The sequence below is a fragment of the Telmatherina bonti genome (genome assembly GCF_933228915.1).
Source record: "Telmatherina bonti genome assembly, chromosome: 2".
Lineage (NCBI taxonomy): Eukaryota > Metazoa > Chordata > Actinopteri > Atheriniformes > Telmatherinidae > Telmatherina > Telmatherina bonti.
In genome coordinates, this window is record NC_136620.1 from 9,653,402 (window position 1) to 9,679,836 (window position 26,435).

The window sequence follows — 26,435 nt, forward strand, 5'->3', positions numbered from 1 at the left end:
GCGTTGCGAAGGTCGAGCTTCGTGAAGATTGTGGAGCCATGAAGGGAATTGAAAACTGACTCCAGTAGGGGTAAAGGGTACTTGTTTTTAACTGTGATTGCATTTAAGCCCCGGTAGTCAATGCAAGGTCTAAGTGAGCCATCCTTCTTGGAGATAAAGAAGAATCCAGCTCCTAGGGGTGAAGAAGAGGGCTTAATTAATCCAGCTGCTAGGGAATCTGAGATGTACCCCTCCAAAGCCTCCATCTCAGGTCGGGATATGTTGTATAGTCGGCTGGTAGGCAGTGGGGCACCTGGGAGCAAATCAATGGTGCAATCGTAAGGTCGATGAGGTGGCAGTGCTAAAGCCTTGTCCTTGCTGAAAACCTCCATTAAATCATTATATACTGTCGGTACTGCAGACAGGTCTGGGGCAACGGGTTGAAGACCAGAAACGGATGAGGTCGGGGGAATGGCCGACAGAAGACAGGTGGCATGACAAAAGGAGCTCTAATTGATAATTCTCCCAGTCCGCCAATCTAGGTGCGGATTATGTAATGACAGCCAGGGGTGACCCAAGACCAGTGGAGACTTAGGTGATTCAACAATGAAGAAAGGTATGTATTCCTGGTGGTTGCCAGAGACTATCAGTCTAACGGGGATGGACTGTCGGGTTATCGAATAAAGATGGCTACCATCCAGAGCCTGTGCTGATACAGGGGAAGAAAGAGCCTCCAGACATAACCCAAGAGTGGTGGCCAAAGTCATCCAGAAAATTAGCCTCAGCTCCAGAATCCACTAAGGCCTCAACAGAATGGGGGGTCTTATCTACGAACAGGGTTGCGGGGATAAGTGTCTTGGTGTGGGGGATCTCATTGGATGATGTGGTCATCAGTACTCCCGCCGCTACTGACGACCCTGGTCTTTTGCTCGGTTGGGACATAGAGATATCCGGTGTCCAGATCTTCCGCAGTAATAGCAATCTCCAGAGTCCCTTCTCCTCTGCCGCTCCTCTGGGGAGAGGTGAGCCCTGCCCAGTTGCATGGGCTCCTCCGTAGGCGGGGTAGTGTGAGACAGAGGGGAGGAGTTCGATCCCGAGAGAGTGCCCGAGTCTTGGCTGGATCTGGACCGCCGTTCCCTATCCCTCTCCCGTAGCCGGTTATCTATTCGTATGGCCAGAGAAATTAGTTCGTCCAGCGAGCCCGGTGTGTCTCGGGTTGCCAACTCATCCTTTAGCCGACTGCTTAACCCGTTGGCGAAGATGTCGCGGAGAGCCTCGTTGTTCCAGCCTGAATCAGCAGCTGCTGTCCTGAACTCAATCGCAAAGTCTGCTACACACCGATCTCCCTGACGGAGATTAAGGAGACGCTTGACTGATTCACCGCCCCTTACTGGGTGATCAAAAACTTTTTTCATCTCCTCGACAAATGAGGAATAGGAAGAGTGTCTAAAATCCTGCTGTTCATATGCCGCTTCCGCCCACGCCAGTGCCTTTCCTTCCAGCAGTCCAATTATATATGAAACCTTGGATCTATCGTTAGCATAGGTGAGTGGCTTCTGGTCAAAAATAATGGAGCATTGGAGGAGGAATCCCCTACATTTTCCCAAATCCCCAGCGTAGGGCTTGGGATCTGGGATGTGTGTCTCTCTTACTGTGACTGCTCGATTGGGTTGAAGCGCGGGTGCGTCGGGATCCGGCAGCTGGGAAGGTGCAGAAGGGATCAATCCAGCGACATGTGTGGTAAGTTGGGCCAGCTGAGAGAGTATGGTGTGGTAATTATGATCCAGAGTCAACATCAATTGTTCATGTCGAGCGAGGCGAGCATTCAGACCTGAGAGGGCTTGTTGTAGTGGGTCCGAGGCGACTTCCGGGTTTGAGTCCGCTGAATCCATTTGTGGCCAGATAGTTCTGTTAGGTTGACGTCAAGTGCGGGGGATTCATATGCGGACTCGGCTTGGAGTTTCAACAATGCTTTATTTGCTTCCTTCTGATTTCGGTTTCTTTCCCAGGTGGATGCGGAAGATAGGTTAGTCGGCAGGCAGACAAGCGGGGAGGTAAACCTGGCGGACAGAGAGGCGGGCAGGCAGGCAGGCAGGCAGGCAGGCAAGCGGTAGGGCAGCAATCGGGCATGCAGGCAGGATCTCTGACGGGGAAAAACACACAGGTTAACGATCAGGAAATCACACTGGGAAGAATCCTTCAGGCCGAGAGTTGTACCAAAGGCGTTCAACTATCTGGCGATGAACAGCAGGCTGGGCAGATCTTAAATAGTGCTGCTGCTGATTGCCAAGATGCCGATCAGGTGCTGATCCAGGTGCCAGGATGCCAGACACGCCCACCAGGGAACAGGATCACAACAGCTGGAGCCTATCCCAGCAGTCAATGGGCAAAAGGCAGGGTACAGCTCGCCAGTCCAGCATTTTGATAGTCTTTATTTTAAAGCTGGTCTAATCTAAATCCATCATCTCACCTGCTTCAGTGGAGTTGTACAGTGTCAGACTGCCCTGGAGCCTGAAAACATACTCATGCAAAACATATTTAATAATAATTTAAGTAAAAACCACTCCATATTGGCGCAGCTGTTATATTTTGCACACATAAATAAGGTAAATTGTAGACATAGCTGCAATCCTTGGAGCTTATTTATGGAACAACTTGACCAAACACAGGAAATTATGTACAGCGATAATTAAATTTAAAAGACTGTTTGGAAAAAAACTAACACTAATGAAGACATAATGATCCCATGCAGCCACGAACTACCGTTATAACTGCAGGTATTTATTCCGTTTTATAATGACATACTTTTGTGTGATATAATGAAAATTCATTTCTGATAAAAATTTAAAGTTTTTTTTAAAAGAGTAAAGAAGGTCATGCCTTAAAAAGTTTTTACTTCTACTTTCTCCTTTTTTAGACCTCGATGGTTGAAAGGAAATGTCTGGAAATTTTGTTAATGAGTTACGTTTTTGTCTTTTTTTTTTTTTTTTTTTTTTCGTTAGTAAAAGCTATTTCTATTGTTTTTTATGTACTGATTAAACTAAAATTAAACTTCAACTAAATCAACTATAACTAATTGCAATTATGCATGTGTGTGTGTCTGTGTGTGTGTGTGTGTGTGTGTGTGTGTGTGTGTGTGTGTGTGTGTGTTTTGCTTTTTTGTGCTGTTTAAATTAAACTGTCCCACCGTTATTATGTTTGCACACATGTATTACAATCAGAGCATTTTTCCCATCCAAACCAGTGGTTTCCAAACCTATTTAACCACAACGCTGCAGGATAATATGCGTTGTGTAAGTGTGATGTTTCTAACGGCTCATCCTGCACCCATCCTCTAAAAGTTAAGCTGAAATTTTTCCATAAATAATGACAATAAAGTGTTTTTTCAGGTTTGGTTAATGCGTGTATCAGTGCACCTACGAGCACCACCATAATGCCAAATTCACACGTTTAGTATGGCATAAGTAATAGCGATAATGATAATGAAGAGCTGAATTGAAGCTTGGTGGGCAGTTCCTACCATCGTCATCTTGGCAGATGCATCTGTGTCGTCTTGCCAGAAAAATCCCACCCACGTTATGGTGGATGATTGACATCGAGCGAACTCCGAGCTTTCTGTAGCTAAGAGCTAACCAAGCTAACCCGGAGATAACAGGAGTTAACCAGCTAACGTAGGTAAGAGGGCTAAAGCTAAGTTACGTTGTTAACTACTAAAAACCGCGGTTGTTCTACGTTCTTCTTACTTGAAGCGGGAGATCGGGTTCCTGTCAATCAAAAGGACAAACCCCTAAATATGTCGAACTTCAAATTAAATTACTTGTCATGAAGGTAAACCTGACCTATTAAACCTCAAATGGATTTTTTAACCAGGCTGTAAACATGTTTATTTCTGCTGTGAAGTTGATCTTTTTTAACATGGAAGTCTATGGGGAATTGCTCTGTTTTACAGCCAGCACCTAGGGGATGAAGGGGGATCTGCAGTTTCATACACTTCTGCATAGACTTTACTTTTAACCCCCGAAGGCTCTGTCCATATATTTCATATAGCGTCTATGAATGCAACATACCATGTTACCTGGAACTGCTATACATTTTTGAGGCTGGAGCTATCTGCAAGCTGGCAGTAATTAGCTTTTCTAGTGGTTCTCTTATGAGTAGCACGGCACTCGACTCGCCCATCAGGGGGTATTTCTGTTTCTCCAGATTGAGCGCCATCTCACTACTCCGTCTCATTATTCAAAGCACAAATCCCTGACTTTTATCATCAAACTTGTGCTTAAAGGGTCAAATGTCCACAGCGACAAAGGAATAACGTTTCACCAGATAATGTGTGTTTTTGTGCTGTTGAACCAGCAGTACGCTCCAGCTTCCATTTCAATCCAGCTGTGAGTGCACCTTACGCTTCCGTCATTCATCCCAGAAATCTGTGAATATTGTATATGTGTATGCGTATGTGTGTGTGTTACCTACCTACTGGGCTAGACAACCATTTTCTTGACTCCGCCTGCAGTGTTTGGTATAAGTTAGTTACCCTCTGAGCCACACAGGCACTGTTCAAACGGTGCTTCTCATCAGTCGCCTCAGGGAGAGAAACCTGCCGAGCTCACTGTGAGCCGTGATGGTTTCTGTAAGTCTGACTCACAGATGGCGAGAATAGAGGAGACTGGAAACTGGAAATCAGATTCAGATTGAACTTTATTTTATCCCACTCAGTGAATCAGCCTGCTGCTTAATCCATCCACAGAAACATGACTATTTCCAGTAAACAAGCATGGAACAGGAAGCAGTTTAATGATTTAAATACTTCTTGGTGATAGTTGATGATTTCCCCTCTTACAACTCGTTAGGGTTGACCCATTTCTCCACAAACCAAAACGAACGGGCAAACCATTAATGCTGGTGGCAAACTGGAAGCATGTAGTATGTTGAGCTGAACATCTGTCCACCTCTGTATAAGGAACATGGCTTATGGTTATTCTAGTAAGGTGATGCACGCCATCCCTTCCTCTGCTGTTATCTGCATCTTGTGCTGCTGCAGGGCAAGTAGATGTGGTGGATGTGCAGCTGAACGGAAACATGCAGGAAGAATTTGAATGGAAAACACATTTTCTGAGTGTTTTAGTCCAAGTTTGAAAAGTTCAGTCTAGTATCATTTCAGTAATTTTCTCTAGATTGAGAGCGATCTAACCGCTGTTTCTCATCAGTCAAACTAATGTATTTGAATGTGTTTTTAAAGACTCATTCTGTAACTTTTTGACCTTATAACTCCAAGTCCCGGGCTTGTTTAATGACACAGCGTCATCTATCATGTGCGTTCCTGGAGTTGCTGCTGCCCAGCAGCGTCCCAAGGTTGAAAACCGCATTATGAAACTTTTTCACCCGGGACACTGCGTGATGTTTCGCTTAATCAGAAGGAACTGGCTGTTTTGAACACATAACGTTGCTGATTCAGCAAAGAAGCGCAAGAGGATTAAAAGAGAGAAAGAGACTAAACAAACTGGCTGGAGAGAGCTAACAGGTCAGGTAGGATGCCAGATGGATGCCAAATTAGTCGTTGATAGGGGGCGCATGACGGGAAAATGGTAAAAGTTTGGTAGTGTGTCTTTAAAGTGGAACTATTATGTGCATTTCAGGCTAATTTATTATTATTTCTGAGACCAGAAGGGCTGGGATTGATCTAGTTATTGTCACAAATAGCTTTATTTACTTCAGACCGACCCTCTCCGTAGGCTGTCAGATCAGCCTGCGGGCAAAACAAGTGGATTGAGACTCTTCCGCATTAAGCCCCGCCTCCCGCCACTGCACTACATCGGGAGCGCGCACCGCACCTGCTTTCGCAGTCATTGTAACATCTCATAAACAGAAGGTTTGGGCTAATATGAACTCTACGGGCGTGTCCTTTTGATTGACAGGTACTCGATCTCCTGCATCAAGTTAGAAGAACAGAGAAAAACCGCGGTTTTTAGCCGGCTGACAACGTGACTTAGCTTTACCCCACTTACCTCCGTGGTGGTGATGAATCAAATCAAATCAAACTTTATTTATAAAGCACTTTTTCTACACTAAAATGCAACACAAAGTGCTTTACATGATATAAAAACACAACAAAGAAAATTCATCAGCCCCTCCCTTCTCACATTCAGACGCATACACACTCATACACACACACCCAAACAACATCAATTTCAACAGTGCTCGTAAACATTACGCATACACCTACGTAGTTATTTATTGCTGAGCACCGATGACCCTGGTAAGAAACACCATCACAGGAACCGTCTGCACCAGGAGTCGATCAGGCCACAGTACCAGGGCCACCACTACAGACCTAAGCCATGAAAGGCGCCCCTTCAGCCATGGCCATTATGACACCCAGTGCAGAGGGCTTCCTCTGAGGAAACACCGGAAAATATCCTAAAAATGATAAAATACATTAAAAGAAAAATAAAATAAAATAAAATAGTAGTAATAATAAAACAAGAAATATTTCAAGTAAAAACAATACAATAAAGATTATAAAAGCAGATTAAAAAAAAAAAAAAAACCTCCGACCTGCCTGTAGCTAAGAGCTAACCGAGCTAACCCGGAGCTAACAGGAGCTAACAGGGGGTAAGCGGGTTAAAGCTAACTCACGCTATTAAGCAACTAAAAACCCAAGTTGTTCTACGTTCTTCTTTCTTGATGCAGGAGATCGAGTATCTGTCAATTATGGCGAATTTCAATATGACATCATTTCTAAACAGAGGAGTTAGAAAAAACTCAATTCCCCCACTGTTGTCATGAAGGTAAACCTGACTTAATAAACCGAAAATGGATTTTTGTACCAGGCTGTCAACATGTTTATTTCTGCTGTGAAGTTGCTCTTTTTAACATGGGAGTCTATGGGGATTTGCTCTGTTTTGGAGCCCCTAGTGGATGAAGGTGGAACTGCAGGTTATCGAGTCTGTACTTCACATGGTTTATCACTGCACAGTCTCATAAAGGGGGTGGAGTTTGCATTGTCTCATCAACTAGATGAAGAAGCGCTGCAGAGATGCTACGATACCATGGAAAGGTTGATAATTAAAATGCAAAAATACAAAGATTTCAAACATGTCATCCAGGCTAAAAGCAACAACAGGAAATGACTCTGACAATGCAAAAATTTGTGAGATTATGTAACATTAATTAATGTGAAAATATAAATGGACAGCATTATATTAATTTCCCACCCAGACAGCAGAAGTTATTTCATAAGTTTATGGATCTGTAGTTCTGCCATGTGTGAGTATTATTATTGACCTCATATCAAATGCAACCTCAGTGGAGTTAAACAGACTTGGTAAGAAGTCTTCAACAAAAACATACTTCAAAGTGTTCAGTGAAAAGATTGTTCCTTTATCACAAGGAATCATCTGTTCCTAAAAGCTTTTCTGATCCACGTGTCTTTTTTGACAGAATGAGAAAGAACTGAATGGTCAGGAGAAGGGGCTTTTATACTGGTTGATCTCTTATCTGGAAGATAGCCTGCTCTAGCTTAACTAACCCTATCCCGGACGAGCCCCCACTTTTTTACATCCCAACTCTGCAAGGGGATGTGAGGCGTAGCAAATGCTAACTGCGGACAGGTGTTAAATGTGGAAGTGCTGTATTGTTACAAGTGGAGATGGGGAACAAACAAACAGGTGGTGGTAATATTACTAGTGTTGGATTTAGCTAAGCTGATTCAAGAAAAGACAGCAACACATCTATATATACATGACTCGAAAACCAGCAAGTACAAAAAAGGGAAAACAAGGTACAAAACGTGTGAAACAAAAACTGACCTGCGAAGCAAAAACACAAACAGAAAGTGAAGCATATATATACATATATATATATATATATATATATATATATATATACATATATATATATATATATATATATATATACATACATATATATATATACATACATATATATATATATATATATATATATACATACATACATATATATATATATATATATATATATATATATATATATATATATATATATACATATATACATATATGTATATATATGGGGCTGCACGGTGGCGCAGTGGTTAGCAGCAAGAAGGTCACTGGTTCGATCCTTGGCTGGTTTGGTCAGTGGCCTTTCTGTGTGCAGTTTGCATGTTCTCCCCGTGTATGCGTGGGTTCTCTCCGGGTACTCCGGCTTCCTCCCACCATCCAAACACATGCATGATAGGTTAATTGGTCACTCTAAATTGCCCCTAGGAATGAGTGTGAATGAGTGGTTGTTTGTCTCTATGTGTGGCCCTGCGATGGACTGGCGAGCTGTCCAGGGTGTACCCTGCCTGTCGCCCAATGCCAGCTGGGATAGGCTCCAGCTTCCCCGCGACCCTGAATTGGAATAAGCGGTTTGGAAAATGAATGACTGAATGAATGTATATATATGCAAATGTATACATACAAAAAAGTACTATATACAACGTATTACCATGGTGACTTGAACCAGTGCCATAAGACAGAAATCCCAGGCTTAACCCTAAAGCTACCCAGATAAGAGAAAATTCCAGCTTGGAACTGCAGAAAAGTTTTGTTTATGGTTGTTTTCTTCATGACATTAAATAAATATAAAAAAGATAATAATAAAACAATGCAATAAAATTAACTTAATTTTTTTAATACTATTATACTCTGGGGTAATTATGGGTGGTGCTAAGAATATAAAGAATGTGTCTTTTAACTTAGGACTGTTTCCTTCTGGGATTAATAAAGTTCTTTCATCATCTAGTTTATTTTGCTTTTTTTTTTTATTAATTCACTCCTTTTAAGCAGAAGTAGCTTATTTTCTGTTTCTGCAGCCCTTTTCAGACAAGAGAAAAATAACACCTGCGGCTTCATTAACTGCTTAAAGCTCTGGCATCCTGCTTATAGATTCATAGATTCCTCGTGTCATATTCATGCTGGTGTTCCAGTGCTGGATGGAAGAGGCTTTTAATGTCCTTTAAGCCTGTTGACTTGTATTACATTGCAAAGGTTTAGCTGCTCTTTGACTTCACGTGAGGACACAGTGTCCAACCTTAGGTTTTCATTAGATGAGGACTTCCTGATAAAGTTAGTTTCCACGTATCGGCAGATTGTTTTGCATTTTAACTCAGATGAAGTGAACAGACACACAGCGTGGTGTTAAACAAACATGGATGGAAACAACTGAACAATACAACATAATCAGGTAAAAGTTATTGACCTTCGTGTATTCAGCGTGTTGGTCTGTCTGTTATCAACATAACTGAAAAAGTTATGGACGGGTGTAGCGTATTATCATTAACGTTAACCTGTGGTCCAATGTCGGAGCGACAGTGGGTGTTTTAATTATTAATTCGCCGTGTCCTTAGACAAGCGGATGATCTCGGGGCACCACCCAGCCCTAAATTTGTTATACGGTCAGGCAGGAAATACCGTAATATGACAATGATATTTGTCTAATAACAGATAACCATCAGTCTCAAAATACACTTACTGTAAGTTCTCATCAGAGGGAACAAATCACTTCCTTAAAGATCAATCACGCTACCATGACTTCTTAAAATATAACACACTTTATTAAAAACCACACCGGTTAAAATCATCAGGCACAAATGAAATTAATAATGTAAACCAGAAATAGCGTCAGCAAGCATCAAATACTGAATTAGCCAAGATGAGAGATAGGGAGAGAGAGAGAGCGAGTGACAGAGAGAGTATGGAAGCTCGAGCCGAGCCAACAACAGAAATGTAAAATAAAATTATTAAAGGTAAAGTTATGTAAGCAGCTTACATAACTTACACAACTAGGAAGATTGGAAAGATGGCAAGTCTAATGAAGTTAACTAACTATGTCAGGGTAGACTATCAGGCGGATACCGGGGGAATGGATTTAAAAAGGGCAGCTTCTGCTAAGACACCAGCTGGATTGGAGACAGTGGAATAATGGGTCGGCCTTACTTCAGGGCCTTGGTGGTCGAGAACCCGAACCTTGGGTCCAGTGGGCAAGGATTCAGTGGTCGTCCTGATACTTGTCCAAAAGGGACCTCCACAGAAGTCAGGAGCTCGCCTGGAATCGCCTGGTTCGACGTCTGAAGCTGGACCCAACTCCAATTAGAATCCACGGGTCGCGGGTGCCGGCAAAGTCCTGGGATCAGCGGGAGCAGTAATGTTCGGGTCGTCCGTACGTTACTGGTCACAGTCTTTGTGGGCCGGAAGAGCAACTTCGATGGTGTGTCAGAAGCAAAAATTGTTCAGCCAGAATTGGATGAGTTTTCTGGTGTTAAGCAGTCGAGCAAGTGAGCTTACTTAATAAAAACGAACACGACGCCAGACGGACAAAAACACGACTAAAGCAAACATCAAATGAAAACAAAAAACAAGAGAGAAACAAAGAAAACGAGAGAAAAAAAACAAGAACTTCCTTAAGAATCAGATAAGAACTTCCTGAGTTCTTATCTGATTCGGGGGTTTACTCGGCCTTGGTAGGTTGCTACATGGGTTTAGATTAAATTGACATAAAATTGAACAAGGAACAACTGATTAGACAGACCTTACTAGAGCTTCTAACTCAAATAAAACACTTACAGTCATGAGCAAAACACAACAATACAGTGGCTTGGCGGGGAGCTGCGCTCTGAGTGCATCTAGTTGTAGTTTAGTAAATAAAGAAAAAAAAAACAAGAAAAGTCACATTAATATCGAAGGTAAACCAGTGAGTTTAAAGCAGAAAACAGCTGAAACTTGCTATAATGTCGGACAAAGGTAGGTCAGTTCGCCATGAGAAGATATGTATTGTTGAGAAGTGGGAGCTATCTTTGTGAAATATGGGTCAGATTGCTACTGTCTGAAAAGGACCATCTGATGGTTCTGCATCCACCTCCTTACTGGTACCCTACAAACTTCATCTTATGCCATGAGCACCATCTGCTTCCAGCTCATCTCTGCTCTCAGTGTGACTAACACCTGTCATTGTGAGTGACTAATGTGCGCTTTGAGCTGCTGTTGTAATAGTTGCTGCCACTGGTCTCGCTGATTGACATGTTGCTGCTCTTGTTGTTGTTGTGCTTCTTTTCACAGACAGTCTGGTTTGATCTGCACCAGAGGCTAACAGATACAGATGGCACCACCAGCGCAGTAAGTAGACCAAACCCTAAGTGAATAAGTGTTGCACATCATGCTGTAGCACGTAGCCCGGGGTCCAGCATCACTTACTGCTGCCTCACCAAAGCATGACTGCAAAACCCCCTCCTGACGTGCATCTGAGGTGGAGTTAACGTGAGCCTGCCTTGCACATGATCCACAGTGTCCTAAAATGATTCCGTCTTCGTATCCACATCAAAGATGTGATATTTTGAATGATTTCCCAGGAAACATGTGTTTTGTTTTGTCTTGTTGTTTTTGTTGTCTAGACCTGAATAATTTATAGAGGCTGACTTTTCTCTGGAGAAATTAAGTTTCAAGCTGCATTATAATATCAAACGTGCATTGAAATTATAAGAGGCCAAGACAAATGTAGCATTTTAAAACTACATGAGTTTTTTTTTTTTCCAGATTAAATCATGAATCTGAAACATTTCTGTTACAGAAGATCAAACAGTGACACCTTTTCCAGAGATAACCCTGCTGAGGAATGCTATGACAAACAGAATGTGTGTGTGAGCCTGCAGTGAAGAAGAGATAAGACTGCTAGAGGGAAATACCTTCACTCAGCTCGAGTTTGTGGAAGAAACTCAAAGAAAAGACATTGTAGTGTTGTGTACTTAACATGGAGATGTCAGTAATGTACATAGAGGTGATAAGATGAGCATCCTGCAGAGGAGTGCAGGTGTATCAGCGACACACTGCTGAGTCGTGTGTTTTGCTTAAAGAAACAGCTGAGTAATGTCACTGCTGCTGCTACAAGTTTACCGTTTGTTTTTATAACAACAGAACCAACAAATGGCTCGTTTAACACTGAAATCTCCCTCGTCACCAGTTCTGCAGGGATTTACCACTGAGACTGAACAGAAACACAGATGTGCGTATGAGTTGCTTTGATTTAGAAATCTCAGATCAACAGGGAACAGGAAAAGTATGCATAACTCCAGGTTCCCATAAGCAGAGTAAAACACAAGTCATACGTTTATGGCAGCAGGTCCAGGTCCAAGTTGGTGCACTTTGGTTTGGGCATTTCTGAAATCTGCTGCGTTTGCACAGTCGGCTGCACCTTTTCCCTGATAGGATGGATACGTCGGCTACGTGATGGCATGATGTCATCGCAACGTGAAGCCTTGCTTGAATGATGACAAAGAAGAACGTGATGAAAATACAAAGGACAAGAACTTCCTTGTTGGTATTCTTCAGGCTTGTTCGTACTGAACCTGGATTGTTGTACTGAAGCACTCATTTGTACTGAACCAACTCGTTTGCCCTGAACTAATTGTTCAAACTGAAGAAGACTCGTTCATACTAAAGCAAAGTCATTCATACTGAACCTTACTCATTCGTACTGAAACACACTCATTCGTACTGAAACACACTCATTCGTACTGAAACACACTCATTCATACTGAACTACTCGTTCGTACTGAAGCAGACTCGTTTGCTCTGAACTAGACTCGTTCATACTGAACTAGACTCGTTCGTACTGAAGCAGACTCGTTTGCTCTGAACTAGACTCGTTCATACTGAACTAGACTCGTTCGTACTGAAGCAGACTCGTTTGCTCTGAACTAGACTCGTTCATACTGAACTAGACTCGTTCGTACTAAAGCAAACTCATTCATATTAAACTTTACTCGTTCGTACTGAACCAACTTGTTCGTATTGAACCTGACTTGTTTGTGGAAACTGGTCTTAAATGATTCAAAGAAATAAAAAAGAAGATTGTAATTATGACCAAGTTATCCAAAACAGCTGCTATTTCAAACAACCACAGCTCTCAGCTCTGACAATCTGTGTCATCTGTATCTATGAACTGAGAAGAAAATCAGTCTTTGGTTCCATCAGGATCCAAACAGACTGAAACAGTGTTTCACACTCAAAGTGCTCACATTGGAAAAGTCAAATGGAAATTTATATTAGATTTACTGAGATAAATTGATGTCGTCTTTTAAAAGCAATAATGATGCTTTTAAGAAGCATCAGCTAATCCTGTGCTTAAAAACTAGCAGTTTTTATCCTATTAATCTCTTTGTGCTTCTTGCTAGATGCTCTGCAGTCATTTTGCGCCTTACTAACAGTGGTGTGCCTCTTTCTGGTCATTTAGTTGCTTTTTCTGGCTTATTTGTTTTAATCTTCGCTAATGGGGCTTTATTTCTCCCTCTAGTATTTGTGATATTTTACAGTTTTCAGTGTTGCACCTACCTAGAAGTACAGTTCTTTCACACCAAAACTGTAGTTTTCACTTCATCACGTGTATGTTTGTCTGGAGTACCCATGTGGTGTGTTTTCTCACACTCTTCCACATAAACACTAATAAGAATGTGCAGTACCTTATGCTTTTGTGCATTCGACACAGCCAAGGTTAAAGATGAGGCACCAGTTTTGTACTTTTGCCCACAGCAGTTGAGCCACTCACAGCTCCACATGTGCTGCTGGGAAGCCATGGGAGACAAACTAAATTGTCCTGTTGTCATGGACACAGACACAGAAAGGTTGTTTTTATTATTTGGCCATTTTTCCCCATTTAGACTGTGACAGTGAAGAGAAAAATAAGAGGGAACACAGAGAGAAATAGCACAGACTGAAGGTCCTAAAGGCCAGAAATCAACACAGCAGCTGACTGCTGAAAACATTTATTCCAATCTGGCAGCCACACTAAACACAAGACTAAACCACTTATTACTGCAGACGGCTCACTTAGAGAGAGGAAGGAGCTACGGAGTCTCATTTACCATGAAAACAAATCAGTAAGAAAGGCTTCTGAAACCTTCATGCAGATCTGGGACACAAGAAAATATAATAAATTTTAAACAGTTAAAGTTCAGCGGCTCCAAAAACGAGAAAAACCAAAAAAACATTAAATTACTTTAAGGCAATTTGATGGTAAGCACACCCTGCTACAGTTACCATGGTAACACAGTACAAGGACCGGTATGTTTACATGGACAAATATTCCATCAATCGGACTGAGATGTGTCTGATCCGATGTTCCAGCTGACATGTTTACATGGATGCAGGATACAGGGATCCGATCAGCTGTGAGTGTAGATGACGGACAGATTTAATATGAATTTAAAGCCTTTGACACGTGCAATGCCTCTAGCTCAGAAGGTTTTCTGTCATGATTATTTTTAACCTTTTGACCTTCAGTGATCCTCAACTCTTTCAGTTTCTGACAAAAGTGTGTCTTTCAGAGTCCCGTTCTGTTTTTCAGGTCTTCCCTGAAACTGGTTATATTACATGATACCTACATGGTCCCACCATGCCCAGAGACTCCATCTACCGCAGAAACCACCAAAATGAAATGAAATGAAATGAAAAATACATTATTAATCCCCAAAGGGAAATTCAATATTGTAGTATATAATAATAATTAATTTGAGGAGGAGGAGGCTGTTGGCTGCTGGCAGGAATGATCTTCTGTATCTTTCGGTCTTGCATCGGACCTGAAGAAGCCTCTCACTGAACACACATTGTTGTTTCATCACTGTGTTGTGGAGAGGGTGTGAAGAATCCTCCATCATCTTCATCAGCTTGTGCAGCATTCTTCTTTGGACAATCAGCTCCAGCGGCTCCAGAGTTACTCCAAGCACAGAAGCAGCTTTCTTGATCAGTTTGTTGATTGTCTTCAAGTCTCTGGTTCTGATGCTACTACCCCAGCAGATGCTGCAAAGCTGACTGCACTCTCCACAACAGACTTATAGAAGATATGCAACATCTTGGTGCAGACGTTAAACCATCTCAGCTTCCTTAAGAAGTACAGTCTGCTCTGACCTTTCTTGTAGATGTAGTCAGTGTTGCATTTCCAGTCCAGTTTGTTGTCCAGCTGAACTCCAAGATACTTGTAATCCTCCACCACCTCCACCTCCTCTCCCAGGATGGAAACAGTGCTTTGTTTATTCTTGTTCCTCCTGAAGTCAACAATCATCTCTTTTGTTTTGCTGCTATTTAATATGAGATGATTGTCAGCGCACCATTTAACAAACTGACTGACCAGTTCTCTGTACTCTGCTTCTTGTCCATCCCTGATACACCCCACAACTGCAGAGTCATCAGAGTATTTCTGCAGATGACAGGACTCAGAGTTGTACTGGAAGTCTGAGGTGTACAGTGTGAAGAGGAATGGTGAGAGTACAGTTCCTTGTGGTGCACCAGTGCTGCTGACCTCCATCTCAGACACACAACCTTTCAGTCTCACAAACTGGGGTCTGTTTGTGAGGTAGTCATAGATCCAGGTGGTTGTGGAGGTATCCACCCGGAATTTATGGAGCTTCTCACATAACAAAGCAGGCTGAATGGTATTAAACGCACTGAGAAATGAAAGAACATGACCCTCAGAGTGCTGCCTGAATGGTCCAGATGAGAGTGTGCTCTCTGGAGCAGGTATATGATGGCATCTTCAACCCCAAGTCCATTACAATTTGCAAACTGTAATGGGTCCTGAAAGGTGTTTACTTGCTTGTTGAGGTGAGCCAGTAAGAGTCTCTCCAGGACTTTCATGATGTGAGATGTCAGGGCAACTGGTCTGTAGTCACTTGGTTCAGCTGGTTGTGTTTTTTTAGGCACTGGAACAAGGCAGGAGGTTTTCCACAGCACTGGGACTCTATTTAGTCTCAGACTGGTGTTGAAAAGGTGCTGGAGAATCGGACATAGTTGTTTTGAGCAGGTCTTGAGAACTCTGGGACTGACACCATCTGGACCTGCAGCCTTGTTCTGGTTCAGTTTCTCAAGTTGCTTCATGACCTGATTGCAGGAGAGAAACAAGGTGGAGGTCTCAGGATGTCGGGATGTGGAGGGAGATGAAGCTGCCCAGAGACCCCATCTACCCCAGAAACCATCAGAATGACTGCATACATGCTGTTTTCTGATCTGATCATGTAAAGGTTTAAATCATCCCTTTCCGATCGAGGCCTGAAGTGTTAACATATTTATTTTTTTCTTACTGGGTGTTTGATGGAAACTCAGCTGGTGTGTCTGGAGCTCATGACCAGTGACAACAAAATTAAACTCATACTTTCAAAGAAGAAACATTTTAACCACAAAAAAGTAATCAGTTGAACTTTTACCTCTTTGTTTAAAAGCTTTGAGGGTTAAACTGCATGTTCAAGTGAAATGAGTGTCTCTACGACCACAAGGTCTAGTTGAACACTTGGTAGTTCAGGGAAAACTTGCATATTTGCTAAGATGTGTGTGTATATATGTGTAAAATATGTGTGTAAATGATGGAGAGTAAATTAGGATGCCACAAATGAAAAAAGTGACAGGCTTGCCACAGAATGAAACTTTTCAGGATGAATACAATGATCCCTGTGGAGTGATGCAACTGCCTCTCTAAACCTTTAATAAACTTCAGTACGATATGAGAACATTATCTCCGTGAAGGCAAAGCAAAGCGGAGCAAAATGTGTTCAGGTGACGTCCTCAGAATGGCCATTTTGTCAGTTTGGCGCCATCTTTACTCAAATTGCGTAACAATATCAAAAATCACCGACAAAAAAAGTAATAATTTGGGTCCCCACACCTTCATGAACCTCGACAGGCTTGTAATTTTATTCATTATTAACAGTAGTTATTGCTTTGGGATTGAAACGTTCCTTTGGCCAGTTTCTCTTTGTTTCTAATGTCTTGTATTATGGTCAAACCTCACACACAGCCACCAGCATAGGAGGGATTTTACTGGGGAATATTATTCTAGTTTTCCCTGTCTTAGAAGAGGTGTCTCTAAATGCACTGGAAGTTGTGAGTAGTTGTTTGTCTCTCAGTTTTATCCACAATGGACTGAAGTTTGGATACTCTTCCTTAACCCCCCCACCTCTACCCTGAAAATGTATGGATCTTCATATTTATTCATCCCGCCTTTAAAGAAGCAATAAAAACAGTCGTCACACGAAAATCATGACATTGCTTTTGAATTGGGATTCAACTGAAATTTTTTTTAGAAACAAGCAAACATACATAAAAAAAACTAAGATAGTTTACATTGCTGGTAAACTAACGGTGAATTCCACATCAGGATAGTCTGATAGACTCGGTCCGATTGGGGACTTGGTTCAGTTGTAGGGGGGCGTGTCCATTCCAACCGAGATCGCGTTCAAGCTGCCCTTTGGTCAAATGAGCCAAACCTTTACAATCACCCCCGACTGCAGCCGGGAGAATGGGGCGGGGTTGGATATTGGGTGAGATTAGATGTCTAATGGGCGTGGCTGGATGTCAAATGGGCATGCGGTTAGGGTTAGGGTTAGAGTTAGGGTTGAGGTCAAAATATTGAGGGGGGTTGGACGTCCAACATCCAGCACCCCCCCCCCTTATTCTCTAGGCTGCAGCCAAGACCCTCTCAACCTTTACAGTCCCCATTCCCACCAAAGGTGGCACTGCACTAGTATTTAGCAAAAGAAACGACAAGGCCCACATGAAGAAGAAAACTCTGGTGCAAGTTAAAAATGGAGACGAAGCTATAGCTGTTTTGTTTTTTTTTTATTTTGTCTTTTGCAAGTATACTGCAGAAATACACTGCAACAATGGACGCAGTATGAACACCAGACGAGGCAGAGGACTTTCAACGCCATCTCTATATATTTACCCACAGTGCAATGCTGCGTCAAATGCAGAAAGTGACTTTTTTTTGTAGTCCGTTTTCTGTATTTGGTCCGTTTGGTCTGCGTCGAGACCGGCGTTTGTTGGCTAACCAAGTCCGATTCTTTGATTTGAATCAGAATTTGTTTGGTGCATTCACAGCTTCCCAAACGAAGCAGACTTCCCGAGCAAACAGACCCGGATTCGGATCAGAAAGCCTGATGTGAATATGTCCTGATACTTTGTTGAATGAATCCTGCATTTAAGGGTTTCCTGGAAGTCCCTGTCAGACTTCTGCACCTGCTGACAGCTATTTTGGTTTGATCTGCAAACTTGTGCACGTTTTGTAAAGCTGATGCAGCTTTTTTCATTCCTGTGGTTGGAAATGTCCCATATATTCTCTGACATACAGATGCCAGGGATTTTTCTGCCCTTCGCCTCCTCTCTTCACCCCTTAACCCACCTTTTTACCCTCCAGTTGACTGTGCCATCGCTGTCAAGCCTCCAGCTCCCCTCTTACATCCAACACAGATTTCTTTCTTACAAAGTCTCGCTCTGCCTCACCTTTACGTAATTCCATCCCTTCTCTTCTGCCAGTCTGTCCTCCTGACCTTCCATTTTCCTCCAGGAGAGAGACTCAGATGTGATTACCCATCATCTCCTCTCTCCTTTCACTCCCTTGTCAAAGCAATCATCCCTCCTCTTTGCACAAGCAGCCCGAGTGAGTCACATCAGCACACAGGGGATCATAATAAGATCATTTATCAGATCTTCATGACAGATTCAAAGATACCTTTAAACTGCTGCTAGATGGGACTTAGCATGTGACTTGTGCTCGACATGGACGCCGACGAGCAGTGAGTGACTGTAGCTGACAGTGATTTGTCGTGTGAAATAGGTGAGTCAATCACACACCCTGTTTCCAGACTGTCTTCTGTTCCCCAAAAGGCCCGTCAGGAAAGCAAATCAATACCAACACAAGCTGCATTTGATGGAGAACAAAATAAAAACCAACACAGAGGAATGAATAGAGAGGGGTGATTGAGGTTGACGGGGAGATAATAAATAAATATAAAATAATAAAAGAAAGATGGGAGACCAAGAAGTCTCACCATGACAGGAACACCAGGATGGGTCAGTTTTAAAGAAGGAAAAGACTGTTTTAACTCCCCCCTCCCTACTTTGCACAGCTGTGTCTACAGTGAAACACATAATTGGGCGCTTAGCCACAAAGCTAAAACGTTTGCCAAGACTCTGGCATTTTCCATCTCGGACAACTGAACTTCCTGAAGCTTCCAGGTTTGATTTCCCTCAAAGGTCTCGTTTGAATGACAAGATTTTCCTGTTGGAGCCTCTCTAGATCAGAGGTGTCAAACTCCAGTCCTCGAGGGCCGGTATCCGGCAGGTTTTTGTTCTTTCCATCCACCAACACACCTGATGCAAATCAAATGGATCCAGCAGCTTCTTGTTAACCTATTTATGAATTTCAGTCAGGTGTGTTGGAGCAGGGAGACGTCAGAAGCCTGTAAATGACAGAACCTGTAGCCTCTGTGTTTGTTTCCGTAAACACCGTCCTGTATGTGACGCCATTGTTTCACTGAGCTTGCGGGTCACTTCAGGAGCACAAGCTGTTCACACGGCGGTCCACAGATGAGTCACATTTACAGGTAACACGAAGATCTGAGCAGAAAATCAGAATTAAGACCTGCGGTTTGAACATAACCTCAGCTGGTGATGTAGAAGCAGCTACAATGTGCATCTTGTCTCATTTTACCAAGAAGTCACTTCCACATATCCAGTAAAAGATACTAATATCAAACGATTTTCAATCATTTCCTAAACGAGTCGCCGGAGTCCCTCAGAGCTAAAACTCTTCCTCTTAGATGAAACATGGCAGAGTTAGCAGCTGCCCTGAAACATATTGATCCACTTATTCTCACATCTAATCATTTTCCTGCATCATTCTCCTCTGGTCATAGTTCCAGCAACTCTGTGAAGATGTCTCACTCCTCTCCATTCATACAGCCTGCTGTTGTATGTTGCAGGAGCATCAAATAGCAGGTAAAACTCTGTTTTCAGTCCGCAGCTATGGATGTGGTTTCTGCAGTCTGATGCAGAGGAAGCCTGGATGTGTCTGAGCTCATTTCATGTGGACTGAGGCAACCTGAAAACCTGCCCAGTCAGAACCAGAGATCCTTTATGAAAATAATGGATGCTGCATCCTCTGGGAGACAGAAACCAGGATGCTGGTGGACTAGTGCACTCAGAAACTGCAGACCAACATATGCTGGATGATCTGAGAGATGCTTGGAGGTAAACAGGGTCTTTAAACAGCTGCTTTCTTCCCCATTAGACAAATCAAATAATTTACAATCTTCACAAATCCTGATGTTGGCAAGCAAATCTTTTTATAAAGCAGAATTACGGTAAAATCTTTTATTGGCCTTTATAACAGTGATGCAGGAATCACATTCAGATTAAGCAAGTAAGAAAAAAGGTCCATAAATCCACTTCAGCAGACTTCTGCTCCTCTATTTTAATTGAGTTTACAGTGAAGAGAGTTTACACTAATCTTAATTTCAGTTCTATGGAGAGAAAAAGGCTGGTGGAAGTCTTACATAAGACTTTGTGAGGTCTGCAGATGAGCTCCACTGAAGCAGGTGATTTAAGCTGCTTCCCACAAGGACACAAGTGTGTTTGCGTGCAGAAGGTTCTTCGCATTCATTTTCTGCCTTCACATCATCCGACTCCAAACATCAGGTTTGCACTTTTCTCCTCACAGGAAGCCAAGCTAGCTTTGGCTGCTAAGTGGAGCTCTGCATGAGCTCTTCTCTCCCGCTTTCAGCCCAACTTCGCTTCCTGTCTGGGTTTATCCAGGCTGATCGAGTCCACGGAAAGGCCGCCTGCCGGCTGGTCTGAGTTTCAATGAGACGCTGCACCATCATCAGTAACATTAGAGGGAAGAAACAGAGGAGGATGAATGATTATTGTTGATGAGAAACATGGAGAATATTGTGTTTGGCTGAAGTTTTTATTTATTTTGACCGTTCATGTGTCATGTTTACACAGAGACGGGTCAAGCCCTGCTGGAGAAATGCTGCTCATAGCTCTGTGGAGAGCAGCTTTAGGCCAGATTCTTGCTTCTTACCTGCGATTCAAACAGAGGTTAGAGGAGGAACAGCATGGACCTCCCCTCCTGAAGCTAATTTAAAACAACTGACTTGTGGCCTCCCTCTGCAGGAGACACCAAAAGGTTTCGGTTTCTCTGAGAATAATTCTTCTGAAAACATTCTGTTCATGTCAGGAAAAGTTATGTCAACCCGGAAGATTCCGACTTCAGGAAAAATCATTTCAGCCGAGAAGATTCCTGAAGTTTAAAGTCTGATCAGAAAGAATTTTTACGTCTTACGTAGAAAGTCATAACAAACAGTAAACTTTAATTTGGCGACCTGCTGAGAAACGGCAACAGGCCGTGTGGAAGGGACGCCGTGTGGAAGGGACGCCGCGTGGAAGGGACGCCGTGTGGAAGGGACGTCGCGTGGAAGGGACGCCGCGTGGAAGGGACGCCGCGTGGAAGGGACGTCGCGTGGAAGGGACGTCGCGTGGAAGGGACGCCGCGTGGAAGGGACGTCGCGTGGAAGGGACGTCGCGTGGAAGGGACGTCGCGTGGAAGGGACGCCGCGTGGAAGGGACGCCGCGTGGAAGGGACGCCGCGTGGAAGGGACGTCGCGTGGAAGGGACGTCGCGTGGAAGGGACGTCGCGTGGAAGGGACGCCGTGTGGAAGGGACGCCGCGTGGAAGGGGCGCCGCGTGGAAGGGACGCCGCGTGGAAGGGACGTCGCGTGGAAGGGACGTCGCGTGGAAGGGACGCCGCGTGGAAGGGACGTCGCGTGGAAGGGACGCCGCGTGGAAGGGGCGCCGCGTGGAAGGGACGTCGCGTGGAAGGGACGTCGCGTGGAAGGGACGCCGCGTGGAAGGGACGTCGCGTGGAAGGGACGCCGCGTGGAAGGGGCGTCGCGTGGAAGGGGCGCCGCGTGGAAGGGACGCCGCGTGGAAGGGACGCCGCGTGGAAGGGACGCCGCGTGGAAGGGACGCCGCGTGGAAGGGACGTCGCGTGGAAGGGACGCCGCGTGGAAGGGACGTCGCGTGGAAGGGACGCCGCGTGGAAGGGACGTCGCGTGGAAGGGACGTCGCGTGGAAGGGACGTCGCGTGGAAGGGACGTCGCGTGGAAGGGACGTCGCGTGGAAGGGACGTCGCGTGGAAGGGACGTCGCGTGGAAGGGACGCCGCGTGGAAGGGACGCCGTGTGGAAGGGGCGTCGTGTGGAAGGGACGTCGCGTGGAAGGGACGTCGCGTGGAAGGGACGTCGCGTGGAAGGGACGCCGCGTGGAAGGGACGTCGCGTGGAAGGGACGCCGTGTGGAAGGGGCGTCGTGTGGAAGGGACGCCGCGTGGAAGGGACGCCGCGTGGAAGGGACGCCGCGTGGAAGGGACGCCGCGTGGAAGGGGCGTCGCGTGGAAGGGGCGTCGCGTGGAAGGGACGCCGCGTGGAAGGGACGCCGCGTGGAAGGGGCGTCGTGTGGAAGGGGCGTCGCGTGGAAGGGACGCCGCGTGGAAGGGGCGCCGCGTGGAAGGGACGCCGCGTGGAAGGGACGCCGCGTGGAAGGGACGTCGCGTGGAAGGGACGTCGCGTGGAAGGGGCGTCGCGTGGAAGGGACGCCGCGTGGAAGGGGCGCCGCGTGGAAGGGGCGTCGCGTGGAAGGGACGCCGCGTGGAAGGGACGTCGCGTGGAAGGGACGTCGCGTGGAAGGGGCGTCGTGTGGAAGGGACGTCGCGTGGAAGGGACGTCGCGTGGAAGGGACGCCGCGTGGAAGGGGCGTCGCGTGGAAGGGACGCCGCGTGGAAGGGGCGCCGCGTGGAAGGGGCGTCGCGTGGAAGGGACGCCGCGTGGAAGGGACGTCGCGTGGAAGGGACGCCGCGTGGAAGGGACGTCGCGTGGAAGGGACGTCGCGTGGAAGGGGCGTCGCGTGGAAGGGACGCCGCGTGGAAGGGGCGCCGCGTGGAAGGGGCGTCGCGTGGAAGGGACGCCGCGTGGAAGGGACGTCGCGTGGAAGGGACGTCGCGTGGAAGGGGCGTCGCGTGGAAGGGACGTCGCGTGGAAGGGACGTCGCGTGGAAGGGACGCCGTGTGGAAGGGGCGTCGCGTGGAAGGGGCGTCGCGTGGAAGGGACGCCGTGTGGAAGGGACGCCGTGTGGAAGGGGCGTCGTGTGGAAGGGGCGTCGTGTGGAAGGGACGCCGTGTGGAAGGGGCGTCGTGTGGAAGGGGCGTCGCGTGGAAGGGACGCCGCGTGGAAGGGGCGTCGTGTGGAAGGGGCGTCGTGTGGAAGGGACGCCGTGTGGAAGGGGCGTCGTGTGGAAGGGACGCCGCGTGGAAGGGGCGTCGTGTGGAAGGGGCGTCGTGTGGAAGGGACGCCGTGTGGAAGGGGCGTCGTGTGGAAGGGGCGTCGCGTGGAAGGGACGCCGCGTGGAAGGGGCGTCGTGTGGAAGGGACGCCGCGTGGAAGGCCGTTTGCAGCGATCAGGCTGCATTCAATTTCTCATCAGGAAATTTGTAAATACGTCTATTTTTCCTGAAGAAAATCTACCAGATGTCTGAAGTCAAACAGAAAATCTATTTAAAAACCACATCAGAGTGGAAAGTTATGAATATTTACAAAATAAAATGATTATTAGTGATTACTATCAGCGCCTACGTGTGTGAAGCGTGCAGTCGGGTTTGGTGTTGCCATCGATGCTGACTGGAGAGAGCTGAAAATCCGCTGCAGAGTCGTGTCCAACGATGCTGATTAAACTCTTCAGCTGAAAATCTCAGCGTTTCAGGACAGAAGGGAGTTTTTACCGACGTAAAAGCAGGATATTCAGACCTTAAAGACGTGACAGGAGGAGAGACTCTCAGCTGACAGGCAGTTTTATGAGATCTGGACCGTCCCACTGTCTCCAGTCTTCGTGTAATAATGGGGCCACTTGTTCCCTGAACGGCGCTAATCCCCCGGTGGCCGTTTGTCTCGGCGCTGTAGATTTTCTCTGTAAATTCAATAAGTACTCCTGCATGCATTAATCAATCCCAACCCACACCATCTCTCCCCCTTTCTCCCTCCTTCCCCCTCTGATCTGCTGCCACACAGTTTAATGCATACCTGACAGCTTGCCTACTGTATCTCACACACACACACACACACACCTCTCAGCATGTGTGGTCCTGTCCATCTTTTGCCTCCACAGACTCTGACAGAGCTTTTATTGCTTCCTTGGCTGTTTTCTAGCAGGCGTTCGCCCAGCCAACCTCTTCATCGCCTGAAAGCTCCTGTGATTTTCCAGCTGAAGCTTCCACACTTTCTTTCTCCAACGTATCTCCATGCGTCTTTTCAGTTGCCATAGTTATATAGCCAGTTCATCCACTGGCTGGTGTTTTTATCAAATACTATCAGATTGCAGAGCGCTGATGAGGAGTTTAGCGGAAGCAGAAGTCAAAGCAAACAACGAAACAGAAAAAGTTGCGTAGAGGAGGAAGGGAAGGGTTCCTGTCAGGGAAGCATCGATACCAGCATGTTTCAAACTGAGTACATGTACTTACATACTGATACCAGTATGAGTACCAATAAATCCCATTACAGTTTACTGGTAGGGACTGTGGAGCAGAAGGTCAGAAGCTGCAACAGAGCGGTTTATTCGTCCTGCAGACATCTGTGCAAAGCTTGAAAACTGTCAGAATCTCCATTAATAAGCAGGATAAAGTGTTTGTTTGGTTGTTTGTTTGTTTGTTTGGTGGATTATGTTTACTGCTGTGACAAAGTACCTACAGCCCCAAATCTTCTTCTCTCGCTGAGATGATGAGAAATTCAGATCTTTAAAGTAACACTGGCTGTCAGAAACTTCATTAAATGGTGCAAAGAAAAAGTAGCGAAAGACAACAACTATATCAAAATCACAATAAAATCATAAGAATCATGAAATTAAAATAATTAAAAGCAAGATTTGTTAAAAGTTACCGAGCAGAGAAAAGAAAAGTTTGAACTCGGATGTAAACATGTCGACATGGTGACAGTTTCATCTCCACTGCAGTTTGTTCCTCATAGTCGCAGCTTAACAGCTAAATGCTGATTCAGCATGTTTAGTCTGGACTGGTTCTAGACTCTGGTCTGTTCTCTGGTTCCTGGTCTGGTCTCTGGTCTTTGGTCTGGTCTCTGGTCTTTGGTCTGGACACTGGTCTCTGGTCTCTGGCCTCTGGTCTTTGGTCTAGTCTCTGGACTCTGGTCAGGACTCTGGTCTCTGGTCTCTGGTCTGGACTCTGGTCTCTGGTCTCTGGTCTGGTCTCTGGTCTTTGGTCTGGACTCTGGACTCTGGACTCTGGTCTCTGGTCTGGTCTCTGGTCTTTGGTCAGGACTCTGGACTCTGGTCTCTGGTCTCTGGTCTGGTCTCTGGTCTTTGGTCTTGACTCTGGACTCTGGACTCTGGTCTCTGGTCTGGTCTCTGGTCTTTGGTCTTGACTCTGGACTCTGGACTCTGGTCTCTGGTCTTTGGTCTGGTCTCTGGTCTCTGGTCTGGTCTCTGGTCTTTGGTCTTTGGTCTGGTCTCTGGACTCTGGTCTCTGGTCTCTGGTCTCTGGTCTCTGGTCTTTGGTCTTGACTCTGGACTCTGGTCTCTGGTCTCTGGTCTGGTCTCTGGTCTTTGGTCTTGACTCTGGACTCTGGACTCTGGTCTCTGGTCTTTGGTCTGGTCTCTGGTCTCTGGTCTGGTCTCTGGTCTTTGGTCTTTGGTCTGGTCTCTGGACTCTGGTCTCTGGTCTCTGGTCTTTGGTCTTGACTCTGGACTCTGGTCTCTGGTCTCTGGTCTCTGGTCTTTGGTCTTGACTCTGGACTCTGGTCTCTGGTCTCTGGTCTGGTCTCTGGTCTTTGGTCTTGACTCTGGACTCTGGACTCTGGTCTCTGGACTCTGGTCTCTGGTCTCTGGTCTTTGGTCTTGACTCTGGACTCTGGTCTCTGGTCTCTGGTCTGGTCTCTGGTCTTTGGTCTTGACTCTGGACTCTGGACTCTGGTCTCTGGTCTTTGGTCTGGTCTCTGGTCTCTGGTCTGGTCTCTGGTCTTTGGTCTTGACTCTGGACTCTGGACTCTGGTCTCTGGTCTGGTCTCTGGTCTTTGGTCTTGACTCTGGACTCTGGACTCTGGTCTCTGGTCTTTGGTCTGGTCTCTGGTCTCTGGTCTGGTCTCTGGTCTTTGGTCTTTGGTCTGGTCTCTGGACTCTGGTCTCTGGTCTCTGGTCTCTGGTCTGGTCTCTGGTCTTTGGTCTTGACTCTGGACTCTGGACTCTGGTCTCTGGTCTTTGGTCTGGTCTCTGGTCTCTGGTCTGGTCTCTGGTCTTTGGTCTGGTCTCTGGTCTCTGGTCTGGTCTCTGGTCTTTGGTCTTTGGTCTGGTCTCTGGACTCTGGTCTCTGGTCTCTGGTCTTTGGTCTTGACTCTGGACTCTGGACTCTGGTCTCTGGTCTTTGGTCTTGACTCTGGACTCTGGTCTCTGGTCTCTGGTCTGGTCTCTGGTCTTTGGTCTTGACTCTGGACTCTGGACTCTGGTCTCTGGACTCTGGTCTCTGGTCTCTGGTCTTTGGTCTTGACTCTGGACTCTGGTCTCTGGTCTGGTCTCTGGTCTTTGGTCTTGACTCTGGACTCTGGACTCTGGACTCTGGACTCT

At 45.6% G+C, this 26,435-nt stretch overlaps 1 protein-coding gene across 1 annotated transcript in view; it reads left to right on the forward strand.

Annotated features, from left to right (window-relative positions):
* Positions 1 to 26,435, forward strand: part of necab2 (N-terminal EF-hand calcium binding protein 2) — a gene marked incomplete at its 5' end in the record, with an annotated part of 220,142 nt that overhangs the window by 156,729 nt on the left and 36,978 nt on the right. The window contains one exon of the mRNA XM_079258623.1: positions 11,058 to 11,114. Coding sequence (XP_079114749.1) covers positions 11,058 to 11,114 — 57 coding nt within the window. The remainder of the gene's footprint in view (positions 1 to 11,057; positions 11,115 to 26,435) is intronic.